The following is a 20,385-nucleotide window of genomic DNA, read 5'->3' on the forward strand; positions in this document are numbered from 1 at the left end:
CTCCAAGGGGAAACTGCTTCATAAAAATAAAATTAGAAGGCATGAGTTACTTCCCTTCGTAAACTTCTCCATTTTCTATAGCTTAAGAGGGATTTAATACTGTATTGAAATTCTGAGTGTCAATACTTCACCTGAACAGTTTCCCAGCTGTAAATTCCCACAAATGATCCCTGTGTAGTTAAGGATTAAAAACTTCTCTTGCAGTAATAAGCAAGGACAGAGTGCTGATGAAGACCCTATATCAGCTCTGATCAATCAGTGCCAGGCTAACTTTAGTCACCTGTGTGTTCATGTCCAGAATTCAACATTGGGTATTTTCATCAAACAATTATTGGAAGTGAGGGGGACAACCCAGAAAGACAGGTTGAGTTACTCCAAATGCACCCTGCAATGAAATTCCCTGTGGAGGGGATGGAGGCTGAGGAGACCTATGGAGGATGCCAAGAACCCCAAGAACCTACGAAGGGGACAATGCCCATGTGGGACATGTCTCCCCTACCAAAAAAACTACAAAAGAACACACCAGGTCTCCTCCCTGCCCCTCTTGTTGCATTGAGGAGCAGTGCAAAGCAAGGACCAAAGATCAAAGATAACTGTAAACTGCCAGCAGAAATATCAATAAACCACCAGCTAATATCTCGTTCTGTGCTTTTTGTGATGGAACACTTGGGTTTTTCCCCCCATGTAGCAAATATCAAGCCAAACACAGGAATAACAGAAACACTGACAGCAGCGCTTTTGGAAGTGCTCAGAAGTTTCCTCACTCTGCATTATTTACCACTGACCTCAGAGCAGAAGATTGGTGTCAATATTAGGAGATTTTTAAAGCCCTTAAATGTCACACATTAAGGCAGGTGCTAGCATGGCTCCCAGAGACACGCACAGCTGCATACAGCAGAGAGGCAGGACTTGCATCAAACCACCACGTGATCCATCTTACTATTTCTCAGCATCTGAAATCTCTCAGAAGGGACACAACTCACTTTGGCTCTGCTGTAAACAGTATCTGCTCACTCACACTGAGCCTGAGACTGAGTTGAAACTTTATTTCTTCAACAGCTTAAAGTACTTTCTTCCATACACGAAGCTTGCTGTTTTTTCCCCATTGATCAGAGCGGGGATTTTCAGATGTTCATCTCCTCCACTCAGAAGCACTGCAGGATGCTGACCCACCCAATGCTATGAGTGCTGCCCTGCACTGCAGGGCTCCTTCTTATCCCAGATTAGATCTGCAGCTTCTTGAGTTTTCCCAAAGGAAAAAGAACACAGCAGCTCACTGACTGGCACCAGGAGCACGAGAGCACTTGTTGGGTGACCAGAAGCAGGAGAAAAGCTTAAGTAAGTGGCAAAAAACATGCCTGTTTAAAACCAAGAACAGATTTTGTGCTCCCAAGACTGAAACACCTCTTAAAGCATTCTGGCAGGTGCAGCTTTCAGCTGCTTTCTGAGCCAATGAACACCATGAGACAACATTAAGAAAATATCAGTAAATAGGTTAAAGATATATTTAGAGATGTGGTAATTCTACCTGATTGCTTTGAAATGTCAGAGCTCTCCCAGTTCCATGTAGGGGACAACAGCTTTTCCCAGAGCCTTTCTGAGGAGCAAGGAGACAAGGCTCAGGGATTCCAGGCAGCTACATGACTGCTGGATGCACTTTTGGATAACTGGTGGTATTTTACATGTGCTATAGTCAGGAAAAATAAGTGGTATTGCTTTATTTGCAGAGCTTAGACTACCAGAGATAAGGCAGCACAGGTCAGTTGCCATTACAAACGACCTTACAACCCCAACAGCAGCAAACAGGGTAAGAAGCAGTTCTTAAATGTTTCTCCAACTCTTTCTCTGTTTTGAAACCTACAAAGCAAAGGTGAATGCAATAAAGTGTAAAGGAGACAAGATGTGACCTCTGCTGATTCAGAGCAGGTGCTCTGCAGCAAAACTGAAAGGGAAAAAATGAGCCATATGTCCATGCAACACAGGGAAAGGCAGTGCAGAAAAGAAAGTGTTCCCAAAACTACAGTCAGTAATTTCTGTCCAATAGGAAAATGCTGTCAGTCTAAGAAATTGACTGAATGCACCTTGAAATAGAGGCCCAGCTGGAAGAGCCTGGCAGAACCGAGTTGTTCAGGTGCAGAAGAGCCCAAGGAATTGGCAGGAACTGATAAGCCCAAAACCACAACCTGTCTATGTTTCTAAAGTGACCCCAAAGTAACCATGCTCCAATCTGTACTGACTCGTTATGTAAAATAAAACTAAGCTGAATGCCAGTTGGGATTCCAAAATGCCTTCAATTACCTGCAGGTTCTGTTCCAGCATCAGTGCAGCCAAAACCTCACAGGCCCAGTACGGCTGGGGTTTCCACCCTAACAGCCTTTTACCTCCTTGACTCTATACAGCCTCAGCAAGATTTTCTGCTTCTCTGTTTGGCTCTAACAAGCAATTCTATTATTAAAATGAAACAAAATGTGTCTGGGAGAACTAAACATTTTCCGTGAAGCCCTGTATTACTGTGATGCCCAATTACAAGTGTGAGGCAGATGTCTGCCAGGTGTGCTGACACCTCATATGTGTGCTGGACATGGGGCTCCAGCCCAGTGCAACCTGGGGTGCCCCAGATCCCAGCACTCCTGCTTATCAATTATATACACCAAAAAACAGCCACATCTCCCTCCTGCCTACAGCAGAGCCAAGGATGAAGTCTGATGATTATCACCATATGGAACAAGTGGGGAAGTTAGAGGAACTCATGGGTGGAGATGTGCAGCACTGTGACCTCCCCACCCCTGGTAGTGCCCATCTCAAGGCATCACTGCAGTGGTTTTCTTTCAGCCTGAATTAAACCTCAGGACAGAAGAGCCCAGCAGAAGGCAGAGCCTAGCAAAACCCATCGCATGGCAAGGGGCACCCAAAACAGAGATCTCTTCATACTTCTAAGTCCTCCCCTCACTACAGCCCAAGCACAGCTCTGATCCAAAACAAAAGCGAAATATCAGAGGTTCCTGAGAGCCCACAAGGACTTTGCTAAGGCATTTTACCTGTAAGGCACCCAGCTGCTGTGCTGGGGGACCACTTCATGCAGCTGATCCTGCCACCCATCAGACTTTGACAAGGCTTGAGAATCCCATTTCCTAATGAGACTTGCTCTAATTGGCCAAGCAGCTCCTCTCAGAGGAGCCGAGACAGAGCTCCTGCAGCAAACACAAAGCTAAACCCCATTTTCCACAAATAGCCAGGAACATTTGCTCACTGGCAACACGCCTGTTAGTAAACCAATTTGCTAAAATATTCATGAATAGCAAACGAAAGGGCCACAGATTCAGCCAAAGTGATTATAGACAAAATTAAAATAAAATATTCACCGCAAATGTTTTTGCAGCATTTCCTCCAGATTTATTGAGGGGGGGGAGGGGGAAGTCAACCAAATCATACTAATGCCAAACATCTCAGCAGAGGGAGAGCAGGGATGGAGGGAGCTGCGCCACGTAAGCAGGGCATCACAGTGTCCCTAACCCTGCAGGAGGAACCAGGGCTAGGACTGCTGGGCCAGCAACAGAGAGGTGATAACACTGCCCAGCCAAGTGCTGCCTGAGCTCTGACTGCAAGACAAAAGCTCTGTGTGTAATCTGGATGCAATCAAATTCTGTCCCATGGGGCTTTTTCTATGCCTTGATAATAATGATCTGAACAGGATGAACTGATAAAATCCCACTGACACTTCAGTTATTCTCCTGAAATTGTTTCAGAAGTAAAATTCCCCGTGTTATCCCCAAACAACAGGTGCAGCTGCTAAATTCTCTTTAACTGCATTGCCCATGTGGCAGAGGAAAGCAAAGCAAGCAAGCAGGGAAAAGCAAATCCCTGAGACAGACCCTGAAAGGAGACAGTAATCATTATGGGGAGAAAACACTAAGGGTTTTTACAGGGGGACCCTCTGCAGGCAAAGCTGTGTTTGCAGTATTTCCTTTTCTGCTCCCAAACTGAGCACGGAGCCACTCTTTGTGTAGTATCACAGCTGGATGGGCTCCAAAGCCTGCTGCTGTGAGTGCCACACACAGCACAGCTCCATGTTCACAGACATCACTGCCCACAGCTGCATCTCTGCTGACTGGGACTCACAGCCTCAGCCAGACCTTCCCTCTCCTTCAGCCCTGCAAATGGATAGGAAAAAGAACAGCAAGTGCCACGGGATTCTTAAGGGGTTTACAGAGGGGCCACAGAAAGGATGATCTGGCAATAGCTCTGATGGCCACTTCTACCATCTTGAGGAAGCCTCTGGTTCCCTCCCAGACTGCAGTTTTCCTCTTTAGAATGAGGATTACTATTTTTTCAGTACACAGGGCTGCTGCAAGATCTAATTCATTCATCTTTGTAAAACCGCCTTGGACACTGATGGAAAACACAAAATACTATTAGCATGAGACTCCCATTGAAATCTCACCTGGAAACCTTCCTTGTGGGTCTTAGTTTGTGACCGATCCCCACTCCAGCACAGGGAATGGGATCTGCAGAGATGCTTGCACCCACACAGAGCAGCTGTGATTGAGAAGGAAAGGCCGACAACCTCCCCCACCTCCTTGTGTGCCTCCAATGCAGCTTCAAATACAACATGCAAAAAAAGCAACCAGAGAATTACACAGGCCGCTCTCAGTGCCCCCCCCCAACAGCATCCATCCCTCTCCTGAACATCTGTTACACTGTGAAGGCAGGAAGGGGAGCTTATGGGTTTTCCTTGCAGCCACTTAATTGAATCCACAGCACTGAGTCTGACAGCATTCCCCAGCATTCAGAATCCCAGTTTGTTCCAAGGGTTTTTATACTCTGCACCCAGTGAAACAAGCATTTGGGCTGAACACCTTTTAATCAGCCCCTCTCAAATGTTAGTCCTTTTCACCTTTAAAGTACTCCTAAATCTCCTCCCCCAAGTCTCTTAATTCTAAAATGTATTTGATATCTGCAGATTCCTTGACTTAGTTCCCAGCAGCCTTTATTACAATCAAATCAACTCAATCTTGAATGCTCATCTCAACCTTTCAACCTTTTTCAGCTGTCTTTTCAAGTGATCTCTTGGTCTTTCTCAACTGCGTTTTAGTTTTTTGGGGGCCTTCAAGAACATCCAGTTCCAACCTCCAAAACCTGAAGCATGATGTTTGTTGGTAACTGCTGCTCACTGTAACCCCACCACCATACCAACAGCCTTCCATACAATGAAGGCATTTCTTTACTTCGCGTTGGATTCCATCCTACGCCTCTTCCAGTGAAGGAGGACAACCAGCAGCTGGCTTAGGAAGACTGTCAGGCTCTTCATGGTTCATATGGCAGCAGCAGTAAGCTCTACATGGTATCATCACTATCATTAAATGCCCTTGTTTCAATGAACCTTCCACCGCTTGCCCCAAATACAGATGCAATCAGTTCACACAGGAATTACGTTGTCGGTCACGTTTTAATGGAATCAGCCTAACAATCCAGGTAAAACTGATCACCCATCAAAAGCCTCGGAGGAAAAACCTGATAAAACGTTATGGGAGTAACAGGGGACCCTTTGGATATTCAGAATCCTGAAGTATTTGCTGTGTTAAGAATTGTATTAGCTCTCGCGAAATGAAACAGAAATCCCCATTAAATAAACTGCTTCCTCTCTAACATTTGAAAGCTCTAGGATGCTTACACTGGGCACCAAAAAGATCATTAAAGGCCAATCCTGCACACTGAAGACCCCAGTCTCCTCCCCAGAGGCACTAATTACACACATCCCAGCTCTCCAAGTCCATCTCATCACCACCAGCCCAGCAGCAGTGCTGCAGGTTCAAATTGGCAAATATTAACTGTGGGCTGGAAAACGTGCCATTAACTCACACTCCGATTTTACCACCTGGAAAGCTGCAGTGCTAAATAGAGCAGGTTTCTCTGCAGCCTGCAGTCCAGCCAACCTAACAGGTCTGTTTTGCCACCACTAAATGAGAAAAACACCCAATATATCCTCCAAGATATTTTGAAATGCTCTTTTCTGGAACAAATTACTTCTGCAGGTAACAAAGCACAGAACTAACACATGGACAATAAATAAAGTAGCGAGGAAACAAACCACCACCACCACCTGAGGCTGAATTCATAACTACTGAAGATTGCTGCAGTGCTACTTTGCATGAGTTATCAGCCTGGTGGGTTTTTTTACTTCTCCTCCCAGTTTGCAATTCTTCCTAACATTTAAGCACTTTTCCGTCATAATGCAGGAGATTATAATGTTCCATAACATAAGGAGAACAGACAAAAACCAACTTTTTGAAAATAAGAGGAAGGATATACAAGAAATCAAAAATGAAAGATACCATTTATACCATGAAATGGTGAGACTGTGGATGACCTAAAGCATGGAGAGGCCTCAGCACTGAGACTTCCAGTCACCTCTTGCTGTCAGCAGGATGCTCAGGGCTGCTCCCAGCCAAGTCTGGGGTGGCACTGCATCAGGCATTGGCATATAGGCAATGCTACATTGGGAGGCTGCACAGACGGCAGGTGGTATGAAATGTTCTCTGAGCAGCCCTGCAAGGCTCAAACTCAGCAGCAGGACTGCATGCAGAATGTAGAGAAGGCAGGCAGGTGCTATTCCACACTCATTTCTTTCTACTTTCCATCCCAAATCAGTACAGAAGTATGATTTATTTATTATGAGGCAAAAACTGTCCTTGGATGAGAAGGAAAATTAGAAGTTATTTCCCTAATAGAACAAAATATTTTAAGTCATAATAGCAAATTATTGAAAAAATTACTACTGACATTTTGGGAGAGGGGAGAGAAAGAACAAGAACAGGACTGGAATGGCAGAGCACAAATGGGCTTTTATAATGACCCATTTTTCCACATAAGCTCTGTCAGATGTCATAAAATTGGACATTTAGTAGAAGTTGGGCTGAATTTAAGAAAATCAAAGAATAAGATAATCAGAACAGATACAGCACATTTCTATAATGTAAAGTTGAAGAACGTGGTCAGCTGTGCTGCACTGAATCCATGTGAGAGATCCAACTAAATCTGACCAGCAGCAGCAGAAACGACAACACGTCCCAGCAAGAAAAGCTGAGCTCCTCATTAGAGATAATAATGACACACCTGGATAAACAGTATGTCAGAACCAGAGCTAATAAGGTTGCCCAAGCTAATAAGCTTGGCAATAACATGGCTGCCCTCCCTTTCACAGGGCTGAGCTGACATCGGGCACTTTAGGACTGCTGATCTCACAGAAGAGCTGGTTTTTTTCCTAGTGTATGTTCACTGCTAGAGAAGTAAATAGTTGCTGTGTTTGAGGAGAAAGGGAAGAGGGAAGAAGAAAATCTGTACTGAGCAGTGTATGTGCAGCTTCTGCTGGCCAAAAATAATGAGAGAGGAAAAAAAACAACCAGAGAAGAGACTGAGTGGGTGTAAGAACTCAAAAGGAAAGAAAAATGAATAGAGTGGAAATAAAGGAACTGCCGCCATGGAAGAGCAAAGTATAGTCCAAATCACTGAGCTAAAATGATATGGCTGCATTATGTGAGGCACTTATTCAGATAGGAACATTCCAAGGGCAGCAGCTCATTTTGGACATCTGTGGGACAACTGTCATTACAAGCACAGACATCTTTCTGGTTTTCAGTTACTGGAGTACTTTCAGGGAAGAGAAGCTTCTTCTCTTTGGCAAGGAGCAAAATCGTTTTCTCCTCATGTTTTGTTACAGAGTCAAAATCTCCAAGCAATTCTATGACAACAAGAAAACAGAAAAAAAAAAGAGGTAAAAATACGTTTAAAAAAGACTGAGAAATGAACAGTGCTTCTAGTCAGACCATGAAGAATATGCTGAAGGACCTCAGTCATTCCTGGACATACCAATGCATGAAAGAAACAGCTCTTTCCTGTTGGATTTTTTAACAGCCTACTTGTGGATAAACTGAGGACAGCCCTGAAAAGGGAACAGAGGTTATTCTTACCTGTTGCACCTGACAGCCCTCCAGTGTGTCACTGATAACTGGGCAAACCAGCAGAGCAGACAGATGCTATATCTGTGTACCTCTGGGCAGGGCTTTCAATCCTAATTGAAGAAGCCAATGGGGACAAAAAACACAAGGAAGCCCACTCAGCAGCCTAATTAGACTCCAATAAATAAACAGTTTACTTGAGAGAACAAATAGACAGCACGTGCCCATGATATATACATAACATCCAGGTGAAACAACGCGTCTGGCACCTTTCAGATACTTCTCCAGCCACAAAACTTAACTTACATTTACAGTGCTGCTGTGCATATCTGTAGATTAACAGCTGAATATAAACCTATTGATATAAAGAAGCTGTACTTCAGTCTCCTGTTTGTAAATCAAGAATGATAAAGAAATGAAAGGACACACAGATGGTCACCCCAGGAGCCACATATCAGATAGAAGAGCTGAAACCAAATATTCCTCAGTCCCACTCTGCCTGTTTATTCTCCCTTAAGGTAAACTCTTTTTTTCCTACATTTTATCTCTGCAGACAGTCATGAAAAGTACTTTTTTATTACACACGATGGAAGAGAGTTTGTTTCTTTCTTTCCTTCCATAAAGCTTTTATTTCGCTGGAAAGCAGATTTAAGGAGCGCCCCATTGCAAGAGTGTAAGGGTTACTTAAAAGTGGGACACGAAACTACAACTTCTGACATCATTTCATGGCATGTTCAGGAAAGCATTCAAGCGTGACATTGTATCATTAGGTACAATACAGCCATTCCAGTGGCACTGATTACTGCAATGAGAACTCATCTTCTTTAACAGTATATGTGATAAGAAGTGAATAAAAACCCAGGCCAGAAACATCACTGTAAGAAGGCAGGCTATGTACAAGAATGGAAAGAGTCCAAAGGCATCTTTTGGGAAGATGAAAAAGGAAAACCTGCAACACTGAGTGGGATCTGGGGGATACTGAGCACCCTGAAAATGATGATCTATATTTTCCCCATCCAGTCCCAACCCTTGAGGTTTAAGGTCTCTTCCAACTGTAACCACTGTATGACTCCATGAGCCAGAAACAGACCCTCAGAGTAAACAAGACTTTGCAATGTTGAGCAAAGCAGAGGCTATACAAGCCCTGAATTTTGGGGCTGATATCTCAGGACTTCCTCCAAAACACAAGAACTGTAAGGTGTCCCCATCTACAAAGGGTATCCACAAAGATAAATTAAGTCTCTTTATCAAAACCTTCTTTAAATGGGCCCTTATTTCTTAAACAGACTCTTCTACCATCGTGCACTTGCAAGTGTTAGTAAATGAGTGCTTCTGATGGATAGCTATGCACGCAGTCAAACTCCTCAGGGCCTCAAGTGCCCATTCAGTTGAAGACAGAAGAATTATTTTCATATTTGATCACATAAATGTCACTGGAGATATTTGCAGCAGCCCACTCTAATCTTCCTGTAGGTAGATGGAGGCATATTTGACAACAAGTTTTCAAGATATACTCCAATGAGGCCCTTATATGACCTCTCATTAGACATAAAATAATTTACGACTACTTCCACTCCCTGGCATTCTATCACACTCCTCCCACTACTGCAGCCTCACTTGATTTGTGACAGGAGGTACGCAGCCCACAAGTTATTAACAGGAAAAGATGCACAACTCCATCCCAACAGTACTTCAGTGCAATGGCGATAATGAAATTTACTATCATACCTGTCCAACAACAGCAGATGATTTCATCCTACTGGTAAACCAGGACTGTCTTTAACATCATCACAGCTGAACTGCTATCACAGATGAACACCTGCTGGACTCAGGTCTCACGACACAAGGGGAGACGCAATGCAGGAGCACGAAGCTTCTCTACCCCTTGCAGTTCCTGTTCACATACCTCCTCCTGCACATGAACTCTGTGTGCTTTCTTAGCAACTTCACTGCTTTCCAAAATCAGAATAGGAAATCCACCAAGACCAAAGCAAGGCTTCCATCTTAGAAATTTCAGGTTTATTATTTGCAGGAGCCCATATTACTATGAGCTAAATCTCAACAGTAAGCCATCTATTATTTCCCACTGCATTACCCATGTAATTATTTGGCTATAAAGCCGATTCAAAGATCAACTAGATCAAAGATCTGGGAAAAAAAAGCCACAAAATAGCAAACGTTTCAGAACAGCTGCATATAAGCCTTGCTTCAGAGCCCTTTTCTTTCTGTGCAAACACCCAGCCTCAGAAAGCCATCTAAAATGTTTCACTTCTGGGCACAGACATTTTTGCAACCAACTGATCTGCCACTTCTTTTTGCAGGAATACACCTCCAACACGTTACCATTTATCCTCCTGTCATTGTTCTTTGGCTCTGATGGTATGTTTCCTGCTTCTATAACTTCATCTCAACAGCTTTTCTCCTTTGCCTGTGTCATTTGTCCACATGGGCTGAAATGCAATTATCAGCTGTGGTGCTCTTGGGGGAAATGTTGACCCCATGGAGATGATGGATCCCTAAATGTTCCCAGCATGACCACACTACCCCAATCTGTCTGACCCTCACTGCCAGGGCTTGTAGAGCAGTCAGCGAATGATACTGCTCAGCTGGTAGAGACTCAGCTTCTACATTCAGTATTAGGTGAAAATTATTCTTCCCCCCTCACTTGTGCAACAAATTTTTGTTAACTCTGTACACTTTCTTCATAATATCTTAGTCCTTGTCAGAGCCAACAAATCAGCTTGTAAAAGGTTACAACACTGGAAGCTGTAAGTACTGAATAGTATAAGTACAGCGCGCACGAAGCATGCACCGATGTTAATTATTGATCAGATCACAGTTTGATTGCATTTTGGGTGACGACACCCAGGGGCTTAGATAACTGCATAAAACATTGCGTTCTGTTCTACAGAGACCCAGAATAAATCAACCTTTATAAATCCATCTCTTAGAAATAAAGCGCATTATTCAGTCATTTATAAGAATTACACTAAGATGAGTGATGGATGTTATACAGAAGTATTCATTTTTAATGATGTCCTACCTTTGAAGAAACAGTCCTTGCTGTGGATAATGTAGATTTTCTTCCTCTGAAGACATGAGGCTCGATGTAACTGACAGTGATTTTCATAAAATTTGCCATCAGATCCACATACTGGCATGTAGCTGGACTTGCAGTCTTCTACACACCTGCACTCAGGCTGGTTGGTGTCCCTGTTCACCACGCACCTACTCCCTCGGCCACAGTACTTCTTCTCACATGATGCATGCAGGCCATCCTGACCATAAAGCACTGGACAGAGGGGAAAAGAAACAAAATCAGTGTTAGCAATATTTACCTAACAGACCATCCTCATCTGCTGCGCAGCACTACACAACCATTACAAGTGCAGAAGCTAAAAGATATCCAAGGCTAAAAGCGCACTCCTCTGAACAGCAGCACGATGGCAATCTACTGAGCATCTCCACTTCTGTGCTCCCAGACCTCCAGCTCCAAGTCATCAAAATCTCAAGTACGTGCTGAAAGTGCTTCCCTGAGAATGGGTGGACATGGGCCCAGAATAAAAACTAGTGAGAGTATTCCAGTGCCAAAGATTTGGGCTCAAAAAGCCATTCTGAAAGCCTACACTCCGGCAGACTCACTGAATATAATGTTCTGAATGTTACTGTAAGTGTCTGCTGTTTGATACCATTAAAAGGCAAACTGAGCTGCCCCGGTGCTGTAACATTTTCTGCTTCTGAAGTCAGAAGGCTCGCAGCAGAACATCATTATAATTCATACAGGACAGGATACTCCCAAACAAGCCACTACTCGGAGCAATAATTAGCATTATACTCAGCAAAGAGAGTTGCAGGGAATTAGATTATTCTATGCTAATTGGAGCACACAAAGCAGCAAATTGTAAAGGGAAGCTGCAAAAGGCATGATTAAAGGAGGAATAAACATTTAGCAGTGCACACCCTGCTGCCTGCTCCGACAGCCTTCCAACAGCAGCAGTCCCTGTGCTGTGACTCAGCCTGGACCAGGTCTGATGCAAAGCCCAGCTGTTCACATTCACCACGTGTAGGATTGGCTCTCGGTTAGTTCTTGGTGTGTCCCAACATCTCACCCCAAAACCTCCATCACACATAATGGGGATGTGAGGAGCATCAGCAAACAACTGCTTCAATTTACCTGTTTTTTTAATGCTAAATTCCTTGCTAACAACCACACAGTCCCTGCTTGCCCCAACCACTTCGTACCACATGAAACATCCCAGTGTTGAGCCCATTTTTCATCTACAAGCTACGAGGGGTTAAAGCACGTTCATAAAGATGAGCAAAAGTTCCCACAAAGCCCACTTGGTTGGGTCCCCGTTAAGTCTTTGTTTTATCTGAAGGGGGGGAAAAATATCTGCTGCGGGAAGATTAACTATTTGACTCAATAACTCATTAAAATTCTTCCAACCTTGGCAAGCTAGGAAATATTGACTTTTCCTGACTCATAATAAACTAGAAGGTCAGATCATCTCTGAGCAGTGCAAAAACTACAGTCCCTGGAAAGTGTATCTGAATATCCTTTATTTATTCACTAATTGTCCCAGGGTTTCTGAAAAACATCCTCAAGAATACACGCTTTGTGACCTGCAGGTGAGCTCACTGCCAAGGCACTCAGCCCTGCTGCCTTTCAGAGCAGCACAAAGGCTTGGGTCAGCCCTGGCCAAGCATCCTAGAATCACTGAAGTTCTAACAGAGGTTAGAAATTACCTCTGAGATCACCCAGTTCAACCACCCACCTATCACCAATGCTGCCCAATAAACCACATTCCTTAGTACCACAAAGTACTCCTCCCTTCCCTCTCACCATGAGGGCACCAGGCTCATCTATCACTAGAGAACTCAGCAAGACATGCTTTGGGCGCAGTGACCACTGCAAGACCTTAAAATCGAGATTCAGGTGTTACTGCCTATACACACATAATTCAGACACAACTGCAGCACAGCCCTTCCCATGCTGATAGCTGCAATCCTCCCCAGACCCAGCACCAGCTGAGGTTCACATAATGCACCTCACCAAAGGTTATTCGTCCTCCATCCTACCCCAATGGCCATCACACAGCAGCACAAAGTCCTCTCAGAGCCTCAAGTATCACGATTTTTAATATGAACTTGGCATTGCTGAAAACAAAAGCAATTCCTATTGCTTTTTCGTTGTTGTTTTTCTTTTCAAACAACATAGAAAAGATTTGTTTACCACCAGCTTATACAGCAAAGTACTCTGGCTTTTCTATCACCACCTGGTTACTATGGAGAAGCCTCATAAAGCCTGTGTGCTTTCATGTCTTGCTCCTTTTGTTCGGTTTGGTTCATTCTGTGCTCCCAAATGGAGACTCCTGTTTGAACACTCAGAAAGGGAGGTGGGTTGGACACCCTGCAAACAGCACAGAGGGCAAGAGCTGTGTGTTCAGTAATCCTGACACCCAAATACACCAATTGCAGCACATGAGCAAGCAGTGTCAATATAGGATATCTTTCCAAGAAGCCAATAACACTGCTCATATTCCTTTAATTGAATTACTCCCTGAATATTCCCCGGAGGAACTAAAGGTCCCCACACATATGCTCAGCCACGCAGGCAGACCCTGCACTGAGGAAAAAACACAGGACACAAAACACAGCAGAGTCTGTAGAAAGCCAGAGGATGGAAGGTTTCTAACTATAAAAGCTCTGCTGTCTTTACCCAAGTAACCAATCAACCCCCAGCAGCACTGCACACCAGGACCCAGTGCCAAACAGGCAGGACAGCAGCAAACTGCCATCGTTAGCTCTGCCGTGTTATTAGAAGTGACTGCATTCCTCACTCTTACAAGGATTATTAAAAACAGAAATGGGAAAGGTAATCAAGTGAAACCACCAAGTAAGCACGTGTGGTATTTATGAGCCTCACTGCACAACAGGATTTATTTAATTTATTAGTTGCAAAGAAAGTCGTACACTTGGGTTAAAAATTGGTCATCTTGTCAAACAAGCCACTTTTCAATGCTAATTAAGTTTACCCAGCATGGCTAGCGACTGAATTGTGGCGTCATATTCAAGTCAGTTTGCTGGAGAGAGGATGCAGTTCGTGGATGTACATCCACAATTGTTTTCAACATCCAAATCCAACCCTATTCCTTATCTCAGCAAAACTCTCAAACAGTTCAAGGAAAGACTGAGATGGTGACAAGCATCAACTTCCATTCAGTCCAAACAGACAAACCCATCACACACAGAACAAAGCCAAAAACAGCTCTAGCATGCTCCTGCTCATACTAGGTCACTTACAGAAATGTAAATTATTACATTTACACTTAATAAGCTGGTTTGATTTCAAGGAACAGCACTCTGCTGTAGGCAGCTGGACACCCATTTCATTACTGAAAGAACGAGCTGAGGCTTTACATCAGCCAGACCTGGAAGCTTTAGTTACAAGGAACCAGAGATGGGTATAACTACAACTGGAAGCTCCCACTCCAGCTGCTTCCAAGGCAGTGCTGTGCTTTGCAGTCCTCCCACACCTTGACCCTGAGTTCCAACATCTTCCTTTGCTACATTTAAATAATCTGCTGTGGTCTGAAGCATCACACCTGCGAGCGCTTTTTCCTGCTGTAAAGTACATGCTGCTGGTACATGCAGGTGTCCATACATCAACTGAATACTTAGCCATGCCTGCTGCCTGCTCACAAACAGATACACAAACATGCAAGAGTGACCTGCCACAACTTCACTCTTTGCTGGCAACACGGCATCCAGTGCAGCAGCAAGAGGCCTCAAAGCTTCCCTTCCCAGCACATCTTGAACACATCTTTAAGCCTCAAAGTAACAAAAGTTGCATGACTATTGCACCAGGCAGCTGCTGTTAGCAAATGCCAGTGCTGCACACATTGTTAATACTGTAATAAAATAAGAAAGAAAACAAAGCAATAATTTCATAATGAACTGCTTGATGGGTTTCTCTGCTTTTCACTGTACTCCTGTTATGGAAATGGTGGAGCTGAGAAGTTGCAGTGAAACTCCCAGCACAGGGAACAGCAGCAGCACGGCCATTAGCTCTGTTACTTGCCCTTGGTGCTATAACTTATTTTTACAAAGCAAAACCAGCAACTTGTTCTGGTGGAAAATACAGAAAATGAGATGTCTTCAAGTACATGTCCTTCTAATAGTGTAAACTATTCACTTTCCAGGCTCATGAGATAACTGGGGGAGACATCTTTGGGCAGGAGGGGAAGGATGCATCATGCCATTTTCTGTATCCATCAGGCCTATGAAGCCCATTAGAGGAGATAATATGAAAGGGTGTTTGAAAGTTTCAAGTAACGATGCTAGTTCCAGTGTAATTAGACTCATTGCTGCCTACTTGTAAATCCCACGATGAGACCAAGAGCTTGATTAAACTACATTTTTGGACAGCACTGTGGTTTATGAAGGTACTAACAGGGAAAAATAGCCAAAAGAAATCAAAAGGTCTAAACTGATGTTGAAGTATTTGCACAGGTTACTGAGGAGAGAGAATCATGGACCGAAACAAGACTGTATATATTTAGGTCCTTGCCATGAGACTCTACCACACACAATTTGTTCTGCTCTTGTAAGTACTAAAAAGGTGATTCACAAAATTGCTCTTTATACAATGTTTAACTGAAGTTATCTGTGATAAGTACTTCTCATTGAAGGCAGTTTCATCCCAGCGCTGCCGTGCAGCAAGCCAAGATCTGTGCCCAAGCCTGCGCTGCTGAGCTCACATTACATAGGTGTCCATGCAGTTGCTGCCTGCACTCATTGGAGGGATGGAATTAAGTGTTTCCTTCAGCACCCACATTTAGCCTGTTGTGAACAACCTGGTAAAGCAGGACAGTATGAGCACACACATGGATCTGTTTTACTTGATCACACATTTAATTATCTCACTGCTGCACTGTGTGAATAATGCAGAAACTTTCCAGTGTCAGATCTTGAGGGAACAGGTCATATTAATACTTGGGTTCCTTTGACAAAACTCTGTGTCAGAAGAATACACTCTTCTGAAGAAAGGCAATGAATTCCCACAGGTGACTGCTCAAAAGCAGCCTTGTTGCCTTTAATCTCTCTCATCAATCTCCTGCCTGCCCCAGCCCCTCCACCCCCCCTCCCAGGACCTGCCTCGCTCTCCTTGCTTTCAGTTCCCTTTCATCCTCTGACCAGCACAGCAAGCCCCAGCACTCTACAGGCTGCAATAAAAGCTATGAGAAATCAATAACAGTGTCATGCATCTTTCTGCTATTCCTTCAATGAAGTTCTTGTGGCAGAGATTGTGAAGAGGGTCAAATTCAATAATGAAATAACTACAGGTGACATGCGTGTTTTCCTGGTGATTTCTCCAATTATATAACCAACAGAGCTGCCAGAGGCGAGCTGAACAAACAAGATGCTTCCAGTTGTCTGTGTTATTAAGCTTCAAACCCAGCCCCACACATTGCCTTTGCTTCGTCCCTGGTCCCCCCTCTCCCCCTGACACACCACTACAGTGGAAGGGGAACACACTCAGCCATCATTCATCACACCAACACAAAAGTTACAAGACACCTTGTAATATTAGCAGTGGTTCAAGAGCAAAAAAGATTCCACGTTTCTTTCTAAGGGGGGCATTCTAAAGTCTCACATCAATCTATTCTCTATTTTTTTTGACTCATTACCTTGCAATAATACCATTTACTGGAAAAGCATTATTTTGTTTACTGTATATTTCTTTTTGTCTTACCCATGCCCAAGTCAAACATCATTTCACGCTGCATGCAATTTTTTTTTCCAGTTCCCTATTTGTTTTCTCACTCGGTGCATCAATTTCTCAGGCTCACTGAGTGAAAAAGAACAGCTCATTGCATTTGCCTCAGAAAATAACATTTTTCTAATAATATATTTTTGGTTGAAAGATGAATAGACAGAACTTTTACAGTTAATACTCACTGCGAGCCTTTATTGCATTATTCTTGAGTTCTGCTCTCAGTGAATGTCACCAGGCTTGCACTGGAGAGCAGCACTGGATATGACCTAAAACACAATGATCAGACTCCAGGTCTTCCTGTAACTTCCATATTCCACCCTAATATTAGTGTTACTTGGAAGCAAGTTGTGGCTTGGAAGAACGGGCTTCATGATGCTCCACCATGAGCAAATACTCAAAACATGGATCCATAGCAGAGCCACCTCTCCTACAGCAGCTGTATATGAAGTTCTCACCAGGCACCATTCTATACCAAGGGAAGCTCTCACCCTCAGAAGGAAGCAAGCGAGAGCCTGCAAATCCACTTCCAGGGACACAAACAGGGCTATTACAGGGAGAAATACAGCCACAAAGCAGCCCAATGGGCACCCATTACATCCACACTGGGACGCATGAGGACACTTATAAATAAGTCTTAAGCCACTCCTCAGAAAGAGAAATACCTGTTGGAAGGTCCCACTTAGCTGCTCCATGTGAGGGACTTGGCTGTTGGCCTGCAGACACCCCATTTTCATTCTTAATGAACCACGTAGTCAATGAGAAAACTGCAGTGTGAAAGCAGGTGCAGGAGAAAGCCACAGGAGGAGCCTGCAGCCATGGGTCAGCTGCACCTCAACTGCTACACTCTGACTCCTTCCTCTCCATTCTTCCTTCAGCTTTGCAAGGAAAAAGCAACACAAGGAAAAGGGAAGGCCCAAGGACCACCACAGCTGGAGGAGTACTGGCCAGTACGGTGCAAGAGAAGTATTCCCAGCTCAAACTCGCAGCCAAAATCATTTCTTTTCAGCTGCTCTAAAACCAAGGAAAAACTTGAGCTCCAAAGGGCACCACCCTCACCTACACATCGTCCAAGCAAACAGCAAGGTCTTTCCTCCTCACCCCACCTGCTGACCAAACACTGCACAGAGAGAAATTTGCCATGGAAACACATTTCACTGAGCTAAATCTTAAACAGGTGTTACTACCCAGTGATGGCAATGGGCTCGGCAACTCACAGCTGTGCCAAGTTGGGCTGGCTGCAGGTTGAGGGAACACTGCATTCAGATGTGCACACTGCCAGGCCGATGAGCCAGTTTTAATTGGGATGTCACCAAAACAGCCAAAAAGAAAAAGACAAAATGATGTCCACCTAAATCCCCAGCTATAGATGCTGCTCTAGCAACAACCTGGCCTCAAGTGCAAGACACAGCAGTACCCTTAAGCCTTAATTCAGTGCTTGCCAGCTGGTCAGCTTGGGTGAGCAGCAGGTGCTCCCTAAGCTTGGAGTCCGCCTGAAACATTGCCACTGCACCACACAAATCAATAACCATTTGCACCTCCATATCAGGGCCTGCACTTTCTCATCGATACAGGAATGAGACTGAAGGTTTTCTCTTTCTTTACATAGCTTGATGCCTACAGAGCACTAACAAACCTGCTCCTGAAGACCAGATTTCAAGATCTCCCCCTGTTCCCAAAGTAAGCACCCCATTACACATCACCTCCACCAGTACAGCCCCATCCCCATCCCAGAACCAGGTTCCATTTCTGTCTTAGGAACCACATTGTTATTCATCCCTCCCCTCTTCTCTGCAAACTCAAGGTGGTAATTTTAAAGTTTCTGGAAAATTTTCTCCTAACTCCTTGTCGTGTTCCAGCACTCTCTGTATATTCATTTGTCAATCATTTGTCCATAATTTCAGCCTTGTTCTGACAGATATTAAATGTTTTAAAAATATACTGCACCAAGTGGTTAGAAGCATAGGCATCAACATCTTAAGCTCCTAAATTAAACAAGAGACATCCATTTTATCCCCATTTACCCTCCAGCAGTTATTTCTCTCCATACTACCTATACAAAGAAGGACAGAAGAGTTAAAGCCATTTCTAATGCATCACAAACCTTTTATTCCCCCCACATTTGCTCCTTGCTGAGGAAGCAACGTGAAATGCATTTACCTGATGGAAGAGTTACAGCCCACCAAACAGATAACACAAAGTAAAAACCTACTAAAAAGTTTGCTTGGAAGTGAATACTTCAAATTTCACATACTGTTAAAAGTGACTCAGAGGGTATCAATGCAGAAATGGAACAACCAACACTGAAACGCTGACATTAACTACTTTGTTTTTATTCTGAGGAGTAGGAAAATCACCAGCTTCGCCGCTTGTGAGTCACAACAGAAAACAATCCAGAAGAGGTGAAAATAGATAAAAATAACTGTCACAAATTAAGGGTTTCTGCAGCGAGTGTTACTTGCCTCAAACATCACGAGCTGAATTTTGTTAATTTGCACAGCTGGGATTTTAGACTGGTAGATATTACAGCCAGGGAAGGGATGGGCTCAGCCACGTGAGATGTGCCCACCTTTAGACACCTCCATCCCTCTGCCATTAGCAAATGGTATTAATGCAAATACCGCCTAGAAGAGAGGCTTACAGCCATGGGTCCCTGCAGGGCACCTGTCCCAATGCTGCATCCCTAGGGCACTCCTGGGCCATGCTGTACCCTATGGATGAAGGCACCAGCCTGCACCTTTAATGAAGGAGCAATATTCACTCATTCATGTTGGGAAAGCACGTGGAGAGCTGAATCCGAAAGGGTACGTATATAACAGCACATGTATTCACTACCTTCCCTTCAAAAGTGTCCTGGATGAGGAACAAAACAAACACAATTGATAGAAATCAACACAGCATTATTTGTCTTGGAATACAGAGGCCCCCAGTGGAAACAAAAGGGTCACATTTGATAGCAGAAGAGGGAAAGCTTGGGATAAAAGGCAGGAATAAGCCACAATCATCAGTCATCAACATCAGAGCGCACTGGGCTGAAACAGCATTACAGGGCTTTTTATTCTTTTAAGATAGGTAATGGAATAAAATGTCTTTCAGTGCAGGGTTTATCTCTGCCCTTAAGCTGATCCACACCAATACAATACAGGCCTGATCCTACAAGCAGAAAAGAGGAGAGCAGACACCCGAGGCTACAGTTACACCTGACCACAGGTCGGCTGTAGGAAGAACCCAAGCAGCTTACAGCTGTGCCAGAGGGTGAGGATGCCCAGCACACAGCACAGAAGAACAGGCGCCGTGTTTCAGACTGAAGACTGGGATTAGGCTTTTTCCCTGTCAGCTTATAATTCAAATTCATTCCTTGGTGCCTTAGAAAATACACTAGTAAAATATTCATTTTCAAACTAAGGAACAAGGGAAGAAAATCCCTGGTCTGCCTTCACTATCACTGCTCCTGGCACAGGCACATGCAGCTCTCAGGCAGCTTGGGAACTGGATCCAAGGAAAGGCAAATCTGCCATAGTCCCTTGAGAACAATGTCCAGAAAGGAATAAAGAAATGAGAGGCACCATACTGGACTCTACAGTGAGAGCAGCAGCACAGAAACAACAGCTTTTACCAATTTACCTGAAATTACAGCCATTCTTTAAGCTACCT

General features: G+C 44.0%; 1 protein-coding gene across 6 annotated transcripts in view; it reads right to left on the reverse strand.

The window, feature by feature from the left end:
• The window catches only part of FSTL4 (follistatin like 4), a 182,254-nt gene that overhangs the window by 114,094 nt on the left and 47,775 nt on the right, over window positions 1-20,385 (reverse strand). For all 6 annotated transcript variants that reach the window (XM_032447432.1, XM_015875595.2, XM_015875592.2 and 3 more), the window contains one exon: window positions 10,999-11,247. In XM_032447432.1, coding sequence (XP_032303323.1) covers window positions 10,999-11,247 — 249 coding nt within the window. The remainder of the gene's footprint in view (window positions 1-10,998; window positions 11,248-20,385) is intronic.

Source organism: Coturnix japonica, chromosome 13 (genome assembly GCF_001577835.2).
Source record: "Coturnix japonica isolate 7356 chromosome 13, Coturnix japonica 2.1, whole genome shotgun sequence".
In the NCBI taxonomy this organism is placed as follows: Eukaryota; Metazoa; Chordata; class Aves; order Galliformes; family Phasianidae; genus Coturnix; species Coturnix japonica.